Source organism: Lissotriton vulgaris, chromosome 7, assembly GCF_964263255.1.
Source record: "Lissotriton vulgaris chromosome 7, aLisVul1.2, whole genome shotgun sequence".
NCBI classification, from domain to species: domain Eukaryota; kingdom Metazoa; phylum Chordata; class Amphibia; order Caudata; family Salamandridae; genus Lissotriton; species Lissotriton vulgaris.
Genome location: NC_141695.1, coordinates 1512625792 through 1512637548, shown reverse-complemented (window position 1 = coordinate 1512637548; position 11757 = coordinate 1512625792). Strand labels below are relative to the sequence as shown.

Genomic DNA, 11757 nt, shown 5'->3' with positions numbered 1-11757 from the left:
ACGAGAAATTGAGTGTTCAGCATAAAACTTTTCAAAATTTGAGCTCTGTAGTCCATGGAGTACTAAGCCTTATTTGTGAATACAATAATACCCTCTCACTTCAAAAAGGAGTCACAATTCAATATCAGTACGATTAAATGTACTGCAGTTACATTTAGTATTCGTGCATTGAATTTCTCAAAAGGCACTTGGGGATGTGGCTGTTGTTGGTAGGATTCCAAAACAGCGAGTATCTCTCCTGGAAACACTATTCCCATGAGAACACTACACTCTTACCTACATCAACGCAAATCTCATGCCTGATTTGACAAGATGCCTATTGCAGTTATTCAGTGTCAAGTAATGCTTAAAAAGTACCTTAAATGCATTTTCCGAATAATTATGGACTTACCACATTTGCCACATAATCCATCATCTGCTGCATATTCTGCAGATTTTAACAAAAAATAGTTTCTTAGCTGAAATGGTTCAAAAGTTGCTAAAAAAGCAGCAACTCGTGTTGCCACGCAATGAAAGGCCCTTTGCAAAGGTTGCTTATCTTTGAATTTGGGTGCTAAACTGGTACTAGCGGGTGCAACCTTATACCAAGACAGTGCTAATAAGTATAACAAGCATTGGCAAAGCCAGTAAGTCTCTGCAATACAAGAGTTATTGCTGTTGTCCATGAAATTCAGCAAGTCTACAAACCCGAGATATGCTTTCAGAAATGAAGCAAATTTTATATAGTCTGAACTTAATCCAAAAGTATTGGAGCGCTTTACATGATTTAGTTATATATTTATTTATTTTGGTATGCATGGGAAGATTAATTGATTTGCCCAGACTCACAGGATGTTAAGCTGACCCGAGACTAAAAAACAATCTCCTAAGTCGCCAGCTCGAGCAGTAAGCCACAACCTCTACCACAAGAGCGGAAGCATTTTCAATATTATATACAACTTTATGCAATAAACAACCATTGACAAAGCCAATAGTTCTGGCTTCTTGTAGGAATAATGCTACTTTTAATATATTTCTGAATACATTTACCCGAAGAAGCAAAATATCAGTCGGGTGGCACACTATGCTAAGCACAGATTTTTAGCTCAACTGCTTTTAAGCCACACCCGTAATTGCATCGGTCACACCCCTTGGAGAGACCCCTTAAAGTCCTGGTCTACATGCGCGCTAGGGTACTTGGCGCACATGGCTTTGGCTGCATCGCACCAAGACCTTATCTGCTGCACACTGCGAAAAAAAAAATAGAGGGAACATTGGTCCTGAGCAACTCCTACAAAAGCCTTTTGTATGTTTGATATTGCTTCTCCTTCCTTTTCTTTCCCCAGAAAGCACAGTCTCCAGGGATTTCATGGGCAGTACAGGACTTATTCAGCTTTGGGGTCTATTCTTATATAGAGAAGTTAGAGGAAGCAGAGCTACCTGTAGTGGGGTTCTTTGTCAAACTACCCTCTGTGGAGAGGGACCTTCAACAACTGGTGCTCTGGTTGAGACTGATCTGAGTTTGGAAGTCGCCCTACAGCTGCTTTGTCTTCGGCATCCACCCTGGTCAGAAAGGTTTGCCCCAGTATGTATGCTTGAGTTGCGTGCTGGAGTCAAGGAGCCACCATCTTGAAGTCAGGAAGCCCAGTCTACACAGGCCCAGACTACTCCGCATCCCGGGGCCTTCCCCTGAGGCAATGATCCACCCACTCAGGCTCTTGAAGAGGGTCTCCGATCCGCCTCCTGCGGCTGGGGGTACTCACTGCCACAATGCTTGATGTTCTTGTGGTGCGTCTCCTCCTCCCGGACCCATGGCAGCGGCTCAGGTAGGGAGCTGCCGCCTCACCACCCTAAAGGCTGCTCACTCTGCCACAGTGGTTCCGTGGTCTATCACTGGACCCTCTTGTGTATTCCACAGCCGTGTTCGGCCCCCCCTGGCTGCTGTCTAGCGGAGTTTACACAAATGCTAACTCTTCCGGTCCGGGATGTATTGGACCTCACCCGGCTTTTCTCGTATCACGGTTCGGGCTTTAGGTTTGCCCGACCCGCCCCTCCGAGAGTTGTCCGCTGGACAATCATGTTTCCTGGTCAGCTGTCTATGGAGAGGTCAAGGATAATGCATTAAAGTGTATGTTGGAAGTCCAGTTTCAAGGCCATTTCGTTCCCACGGCGGAGCCCACATGCATCACGTCGACACAGCTATGTTGGTTGGCCACGCTCCCCCATATGCTTTTGTTATACCAGTGGTACACTGCATAGGCAGGAGAACCTTTAGCTGTAGCTTGTTCAAATTCTTGAGTTCCTCACCCTCATTTTCCTTGCAATGTCCTCATTCATGCTAATGGTTAAAGCATCCTCTGATTGGGGGATGACCCTCTAGGCACAGCTCTCAATCGGCTATGTAGCGTTTAAATCTTGAATAAAATAATCCGGCCTGTCCGCCAACCTAATGACTTTATTTGAATTTCAAATCTAACCTCATTTGTGCTAAGGAAAACATTAGGGGATCCAGATTTGGAAACCAGTCTGTTGTGCTGCAGCTCATCGCGTAGAGAAGATAAAGTAGAAGCGGAAGGGTGGAACTGTTGCTTTACCTTCCATGCTCATGAAGTTCTTTCACGCATGTCCACCAACTCCTTGCTTTCAAAATCCTAGTGACAGCCTGCTGAGGGTCACAGAGAATTTGTGCTGCTATATCAGGGTCTTTTCATCCACAGTGAGTAATTAGCCCTGGTGTGTTCTGAAAACTGCTCAAAGAGCAAAAACAAATGGTTGGGTTTGGGGAGGTCTTTTTGTTTCACTGGCAGGAAGACCAGTTGATGTGGGCCCAGGAACCTAATTTACATCAAAGGGTCCTCCCGTCAGAACAAAATGTTAAGTGAATTCTGAAAAGGCCACAACCTTTGTTCTCCCAGTCAGGCAGGCACCAAACCCAAGAGTCAGAGAGCTGTCCCCAGGACTGGTTAAGAGTGACCATAAAGAAGAGGAAAGCTCACTAAACAGGAACTGTTGGAAACATGGCTAGGGTTACACCCAAAAACGTTTACCACGCTGATTAGTGAGGGGATAGGAGTCATCCCCACCCTCTAGATAGTGCCAGGCATAAATGAGGCACGCCTCAGGCATCCACTTCATAACACTTTCCGAACCTGTGGAAGAACAGAAATTGATTGGACCTGCTGTCTTTGACCTGAGAGTAGCCCTGAAAGACTAGAAGTGCTCCCTCCTGCACTCAGGACAAAGAAGCGGAATCCAAGGGTCAGTTACCTTATCTCCTGTGTGGCTACAAGGACACAACATGGTTGCATCCAACTTGACTTCCCCTACAACCCTTGAAAATCTGTGACTTAGACATTTGGACTTCATTACCTCCAGACGACTAGGAGAAACCATCCAAGCCTATCCGTCCAAGAAGCGACCTCACTGAGCTAAGAAATCAGGTTTCTCCCACTAATTTCTCTGCAGAAACAAATCAGATTCCCCGGCCCCCGGTGAGAAGGTATCCAGCCTCATGGAACCCACCTTTGGATAGAGCCTACCTTGCTGCGCTGGAGGATTCTAAGCTCAGAAATAGGGACTGTGGGCAAAGGGGTCAAAAGTTTCCAGCCAGCAAGAGGACTTCTTTGATCAAGAGTTTTGAATTTACCTGCTCTGAGCTTTTCCTACTAAAACCAATTACTTCAGCAAGACTTTTACCAACACCTATATGACATTGAGAAGACTTCTTTGGATAAATCCTGCTGTCTTGCCCTGCTGTAGGATTACGACTGCCATTTTTTAGACTAAGTTCCAAAGTAAAACTTCCAACAAAGTTGTTTTTTGTATCTGACCCATGCTCCAATGCGGTTGGCTTGAAATCACGACTGGGTCTCTGTGTCCCGCTACCCTTAACTACCACTATTGCTTTGCACACTTTGGTGCTATTTTGTCCAAAATCTTTAAAAATTCATATATCCAGATCTCCTTATTTGTTTTTTAGTTTTTGGTGTCATTTTGCTGTTATGACTTTATTAATGTTTTGGTACTGAATAAATACTTTACACTTTGCCTTAAGTTAAGCTTGTCTGCTGTGAGCTATAAGTACAAGGGGGTAAAGTTCAGGTTAGTTTAGTGACTTTGAGCGTTCACTCTGGCAAGAATTATGATTATTCCACAAAGTGGGCAGTTGCCCACCCCAAATAATAATCCAATGCAGTGGTCTTCAAACTTTTTAATGCAACACCAACCAGTATAAAATAAAAAAAAAACACAGCCCCCCCCCTAGAATTTTCTAAAATGATTGTATTAAAGTTGCAATGTTTAAATATGTCTAAATGTATTAAAGTATTACAGTTATGCTAAACCTTTTAAAAATGTAATCAAATACATGATTGTCAAACATACTATTCTGGTTAGCTACCTTACTAACTTGTAAAAGTATCCAGAGTGTTATCATCCGACATGGGGGTAGGGAGGTTTGTTTTAAGCTTGAAACAAAGCACTGCTATCAGCATGATACTTCTTTTAACCAAAGCCGGTTGCCCTCCCCCTGAGATCGGTTAAGACCTCCTTATAGGAGCCCACCCCCAGATTGAAGACCCTGATCCAATGGATTACAAAAACACATTTTATACACACATAGGCAAAGGGAGATTAAGTGAACTGCCAAGAATCACATGTTGAGTCTAGTGCAGAGGCCCGGATTCAAACCACATGAGAAGACAAATCAGTTTTCACAAGAATCTGGACTTCTTCACTTGTTACATCAGAGTTCATAAATCCATGCATCAAACCGATTATCACCTTTTGGGGTATCAGTGAATCCTAACAGTTGAGTTTTTACAACATTAATAAATCCACAAGATAATTCATAGTTAGTAGTTGTAGACATTTTGGGGAAAACCAGTGAATGGTGGATTGTAATACTGGATCAGCAACACAGCTTAAACCAAAAGTAATTAAACATCATTTTACATCAGACTTGTAATTTCTCTCGAATAAATGCTTATAAAAAGGCACTTTAGGAAATAGCAGTGATTAGAGAATGCTAGGGTTGTAGAAAAAGGAAAATAGGAGAATGATTTGAAAAGGAGCTTAGAAATAGTGAGGTTTTATAACAGTTTGCTGCCTCGGTGAAGTGCTGCACCGCTGACCGTGATGCGGACCGAGGTGCTGCTCGCTTCTTTCTCGCGGGTCGCGATACATCCCGCAGCGCCTCCCTCTTTTCTTCGGCCTGTTGCGGTGCTGTGCAGTGGCTCTTTGTTACCGTTTTAGCATTGCGATGCATCTCACTGCGCCTGCACTCTTTCTATGTCAGGCACGTCGCATACCTACACGACTACCAATTTGCAACACAGTAATTCCGAAGCTACAGTTTTTGGAACAGCAGCTTCCTATTTTCACATGTTGGGGCACTATATTCTTACCTTCCTTTCACTGGATATATATTTCTCTCTTCATTTCTTCTTGGGGTCATCTTGCCTTCCCATGATTCCATAGTCTTCTTCCCACAAGGCCTTAGGAAGCATCTGCTCTACCAATTCAAGATGGCGACCTTCCTATTCCGTCGACTATCCGTTTCCTTATCTAAGACAGTGGTTACTTACTTCTTGTTTGATCACCTCCTGTTTCCGTTTGGTCACTTCCTATTCCTAGTCCTATTCATGGGTATTTAAAGGGCTAAATCCTTCATTTCCTTGCGTTGCAACACTCTTTGCTCCTGCGGGTGTGTACTCCCTCCTGTTGGTTTTCTGTGCTCCTTCTTGGTGTATCTGTGATTCCAGCTGGTGTACCTTGGTCCTGATTATAGTCTTCTATTCTGGTTTGGATTCCTTGCCTTCTAATTTCTCCTTCTGGAAGCTTCTTTCCTTCCTCATCATTCCTGAAGTTCCCACTTCCACCAGAGGTTTTTCCCTATGGGATTTTTTTTCCTCTTGGGACTCCTTTTGGAAGGCACGGTCTGCTTTGACCTTTTTCCTTATCAGCAGCACTGTGGCTACCCGAAGGGTCCCCCTTACCTCGGATAGGCCAGAACCCTCAAGAACCGAACTCGATAATCTCTCCAACATGCTAGAACTGGTAAGAACACTACAAGTCGTGACATAAGGGGACAAGGGCTGAAACAGATAAGTCACATGCCAAGTAGAGAGGACAAACTGCAAGCCCAGGTCAAACATAAAAAAACAGAAACAAAAATGGACACTCAGCTTCTGAATGGGCCTAGGGAGGGAGAGTGAGCTCCTTTGGATGGGCCTTCCACACCTAGCCCGCTCTTTAGAACCGTGCTTGATCACCACCCAAGCGATTCATTGTCACTAGACCTGTTCTCAGGCTTTCTAATTCTGTTTTGTCGAGTATTCTCCTGGTCAGCATTTTATTTATGGATGAACCTGAAACACTTCAAATCTTATGGTGGAAAAACAAATTCGAAAGTGAAGCCCGTGCCATGACACACTGAAATTTCGAGAACGTGATGATCTGATGCACACTTGTTAGAGTGCTCCCGATAATTAAAAATAATGCTTACCTTGATGTGTTTAAGTTACCATCTGTAGGTTGCAAATAAAGTAACTATTTTTTTTCACTTTGAATTTTGGCCTGTGAAGAATATCTTTATTGTCCTACCTTTTAAGACTCACAAGACCCTGATTCTGCGTTTCAAACCTTCCACCCTTTTAGTTAAAGCATTGACATTCAAAACCTATGTATAAGCAAAACAAAGAAAAAGGAGCCAAAGACAATACGAGATGACAGAAGCGTGCAAAGGATGTGGATCCACAACCACACAAATTATTGAAGCTGCAGAGTGCAGCTTCACTGTTCACTTCATTAAAAAAGATCACCAATTCTGAGCAACAGGCCATGAGTTACAAGCTCCCTCACCTCAAACTACAAGAGAATGTCATGCTGCTCTGATCCATCCAGACAGATACCAGTGGTTTTAGGCAGATTTAGGAAAACGCTTTCACAGAGAAGAAGTTTACGTGACTATTTTTATTCATACCTAAACGACACACAGATAAATAAAGATGATTTCACACAAAAAAAATTATATATATATATATATATATATATATATATATATATATATATATATATATATATATATATATATATATATATATATATATATATATATATATATATATATATATTCATTTTATTTTTCCTGGCACTATTTGTAAAGAGAAAAACCATTCCTAGAATCGACTATCATTTATTATACAGTAGTAGCTCGCACTATATACATGATAATAATGCCAAAATCTGGATAATGTCTGTGTGGAAAAAAAATGAAAGATCAAATGTATAATGTTTTTTCATGTGCATCCGTTTCAGAACTGTACATGAATGTATATTAAACTACTGTATTGAATTTCCTTATGTTGACATAATAATCAAGAAAATCAAATACCTGAGAACAGTATTCTGGAAAAATAATGTTTAATTTGTCTCTATGTGGGTCAGACTTGAGCCCCAGGTCACATGTAAAAGCTCAAAGCAACTTGAAAGCCACAGTTACAAACAATTATTTCGATCAGGTACTGCTGGAACACAAAACATTAAAAACTAGTGAGGACAAAAGACAATCACAAAGAGACTGCTGACACATCTGTGCTTATAAAAGATCCCTAAACACTAGATTCTGAGGTCGCTCTGGCAACAGATGTTTTCCCAGCAGGCATCACATTCAAAAAGTATGTGCGTATTTTCATTGCTGTCGCCACATTGCTTCAGTCCTCGTCATCCCTTCCATAGTTAATAGTCTGTAGTTCACGTGCTATGAGCAGAGCTATTTCTTCTGTGCCTGCTGCAACCACTCTGCACGACATGAGGTCCAGGGCTCCCCCTGAGAGAAGGAGACACAAAGCACAGACAAATACAGTAACTTTTTCACAGAATCACTACTGATCAGTTACACAGCAAGGCCGAATAGGAGGCCACGCCAGGAGTCTGACGGAACGCTTCCCTCAACGTAAAGGTATATGGTATGTATTTCTTAGAGACCTAATTACCGCCTCCCCACCGCTAAAACCTTTATGACTAGGAAGCCAGCTTAGAGCCTTATTAACTTTGCCCCATCATCAGGCAAACAGGATTCATCTATGCCCTCATAAAGCCTCTATGGTATTACTGAACACATCAGGAAAGATTTGAAGCATAGTTCACACCCTTCATCCTGGCATCAATCTCTTTGGGACACATGTGGGGTGTTTTGTCGTCCTCCCTGGAATCTCTTGCCTCTTAGGTTAGAGCTGCTATCCATCAGGATGCCTCAGTAGTATCAGCCACATGTGCCTGCTTCATTGACTGTAAGCTTACCTGCTCATGTAAAAAGTGTCTACTAGAACCGTAGAATGTTGGATGCTCTATTGAAGATAATGAATTGGCTCAATAATGGCTGGTATAAGCCTTGTGCTCCAACATTGCAATGTTTGTCTTTCTGTCCTTTTAATTTAGACCGGTCTACCTTCAATGGGTGGAATATTCTAATAGCCTTATATCCCTTCTGCCTCAGTCTATGACAGTTGCTAAAGGCCCTCCTCCATGTTATAAACCCTTGCCTTCGGTCCGGGCCTATAATTCAGGTTAAGGGCCTTTAACACACTGAATAGCGTCAGCAGCGTGCTATAAGCTACATTACAGTACAGTACATCTCATAGAAACAGACACCTTTCAGACATAACTACAGTTCTAATTGCCGCTTCCCAACTTCTTGAACAATGACCACAACATATCAACATGTACCTGAAGTATCAATCACCACTCCTCCAGCCTCTCGGATTATGACTGTAGCAGCTGCCAAGTCCCAGCAGTGCAAACCGAACTGGTAGTAGGCCTCTGCAGCACCTGAAGCGAGATAGCACAGCGACAGTGTTGCACTCCCCATTATACGAATCCTAAAAGAGAGAATACATTTGACTGTCATCATATGCAGCACCACTTAGGTTTAAAAAAAATAATAAGGTGAAACAAATTACCATCATCGTTTCTGTTATTGTTTTTGTATAGGAAACTACACCAATAGCATAGATAATTCCTCTTCAGTGTTGTAAATTTGAGCCCAATTACAACCAGTGGTGCTGCAAGTAGAAAGAGCTTATATTCAAGCCCCCGAGAGACTCCAGATAACTGAAGGCTTCTTCAACCCCACAAAACACAGGGAGCTCATCCTCTGTATCACCTTTAAGGTGTGCTGGATAAAGCACACTAGCCTACCCGCCACAGTCAAGGAAGTCCTGCAACTTCTTTCTTTCTTTTAGTGAGTGTAACTGGGAAGACATCTGTGAAGAAGAGTGTCTGGCTCATATGTATTACTTTACAACACCATACACTCTCCTTAGGACCACATCCTGGTGGGAATGCTTATGATCAATAAAGAATATATGGCACATTTTATTGACTTTAAAAGCAACTTCAATGCGGAAAACAGGAAGAAAAAAAAGATAGACCACCCAGCCTCTTCTCTGATAACATCCTTCAATACACATATCATCAACATTCTCCACTGAGCAAAATGTATTTTACAGCTATGAAAGTGTCTAATGACAGGAACACAACTCTCAGTCTTTATATCTATGTGTTTCTTCATCTGTTGATGTATACCATAGACCCATCGGGTCCATCTGAATCCCAGGATAGCAACCCCAAGGCTCCCATACTTTTAGTTTGATCCTAGGCAGCGCGCATGCACCATCTTCGAGAGATGCTGTATTCACTCTGTGGGCCTAAAGCCTGCCCACAGCTTTTGATTAGCTTATGTTAGTGTCCTTTACAAAACATTGCTTTTAAGTGGTTAATGTTTTGTTTGTCCTACCTTTTGACAATTGTTAACTCCCATGGAGTATTGCCGCAGCCCAATTAGAACAGAGAATATAGCTTTACAGTGTAAATTAAATGACTTGTGCTATCATATAGCAGTGACTACCTCAGTTTTTGTGATTTCTATAGCACTGCAATAAATAGATGTCCCTATTATCAACTTTTAAAGCTGAGCATGAACATCTGAACTGAAGGCTACAGACCAAATTCTACATTCAATACTTAATCCTCTAGGTCAGTGGTTCTTACCCTTTTGCCTTCTGTGGACCTCCACTTAATCATTATTGGAACCTGGGCACCCCCACTGAATCATTACTGACCCTATCAACTGACTCAATACTGGAAGCCGGGGACCCCGACCTAAGCATTTTTGATGATTTGAACTGCATACCTATACCCAAAAAATACAGAAACTAGCATTCAAACAAATATGCAAATGGTGAAATATTTTATTTAATTTACAAATATATATAAAAAAATGTTAATTTTAATGGGAAGGCTGAAGCTTTTTAAAATTAATTTGAGCCCACTCATTGTCCATACCATATTTTGCTTGGCGCACTTGCCCTTCTCCCACAAATTAATCTGAGGATATTAACTTAATTGTTAGCCTCCAATTTCAAATTCCTTTACATTTACAAAATGTTTAACATTTTTCAATTTTACTTATTTTTTTTAATTTACTTTAGGGATCTGTTACTGTCAGGTAATTTTTTAAGCATTCGTGGATCCTCAGAGTTGACTTTGTGGACCTCACTGGATCCCTGGACCACAGAGCCACTACTCTAATCTATCTTGATGGCATGTCAAGCAATGCACACCCAAACGTTGGTTGGGAGAATTAGTATTATCCATATAAAGAAGTTGGTTTTCTTTTAGACACAAAGTAATAAATGAAAAACATTTTAAATGTAATTTTCATTTCTAACAGTAATGGTTCTGTTTGTTTGCCAAACATTGTTATTGTCACCCCATCCATATGGTCTAATAGGGACTTATTTTCATCCCAGTGGATTGGGAATAATCTTTATACTGCAGTGGCTGGATTCATGCTGGTCTAAATACTGGAAACCTTGGTGATCTCCAGTGGCTTCAAAGCCTTACTCCAAGGCAGAAATAAGCTAATACCAACAAAGAATTTGTAGCTAATACCAACTTTCATGTTTATCTATGAACCTTAGTTGCTAGTCTGAGACTATCAAGTCCTAATGCTATCTCAAGCTACATTTTTCTAACATGGTTTCATATAGACTTAAAGGCCCCTGCCAAAGGCTATACGGGTTGGTAAAGGCCCTGAACCAGAGTTATAAGCCTGAGCTGAGGGAGAGTGCCTTTAACAACTGGCATGGCAGGAGACAAAAGGGCTATACAGCTTTTAGAACATTTCCCCCACTGAGGGTAGAATGTTCTAAATATATAAGGGAGAAAGACAAACACTGGAAAGTTGGAAATAGAAGGCTAATACCAGCCATTATTAGCCATAGTTCATTCATTGTCTTTGATTGATCTCCCAGAATTCTAGTGTATGGGTTTACTGCTTGGAGTGGGATGTCTCATATTAATCTTTAATGACTTATTGAAAAACTCATTCAGAAGTGCTGTGCATCTCATTATTGTGCATGTAAAGTTACTGGGCTGTAGAGAAGAACCAAATATTTTAGACTTGCAGTCTGAGGGCTATACCGGTTGTTAAAGGCCATGCATCAGAATTATATATTGAAGGAGAATGCATTTACCAACTGGTATAGCAGAGGCAGAAGTGCTATATGGTCACTAGAACATTCCACCCACTAAGGGTCCAATGTTTTTAAAAAAACAGGGAGAAATGGAAAGACAAACATTGCAATGTTGGAGCAGAAGGCATATACCAGCCATTGTAAGCCCTGAGCCACTTCATTGTCTTCAATGGAGCTCTGAACATTTCAATGTTCTAATATAGTTTTACAGCTTGCTGTAGAAATCTATGCCGGGCATTAA

At 41.5% G+C, this 11757-nt stretch overlaps 1 protein-coding gene across 1 annotated transcript in view; it reads right to left on the bottom strand.

Moving 5' to 3' along the window:
* Positions 1–7384: 7384 nt before the first annotated feature.
* The window catches only part of IMPA2 (inositol monophosphatase 2), a 155790-nt gene continuing 151417 nt past the window's right edge, over positions 7385–11757 (bottom strand). Inside the window, exons 7-8 of the mRNA XM_086932376.1 lie at positions 8707–8858; positions 7385–7807 (exon numbers count right to left, since the gene is read on the bottom strand). Coding sequence (XP_086788502.1) covers positions 7692–7807; positions 8707–8858 — 268 coding nt within the window. The 3' untranslated portion in view covers positions 7385–7691. The remainder of the gene's footprint in view (positions 7808–8706; positions 8859–11757) is intronic.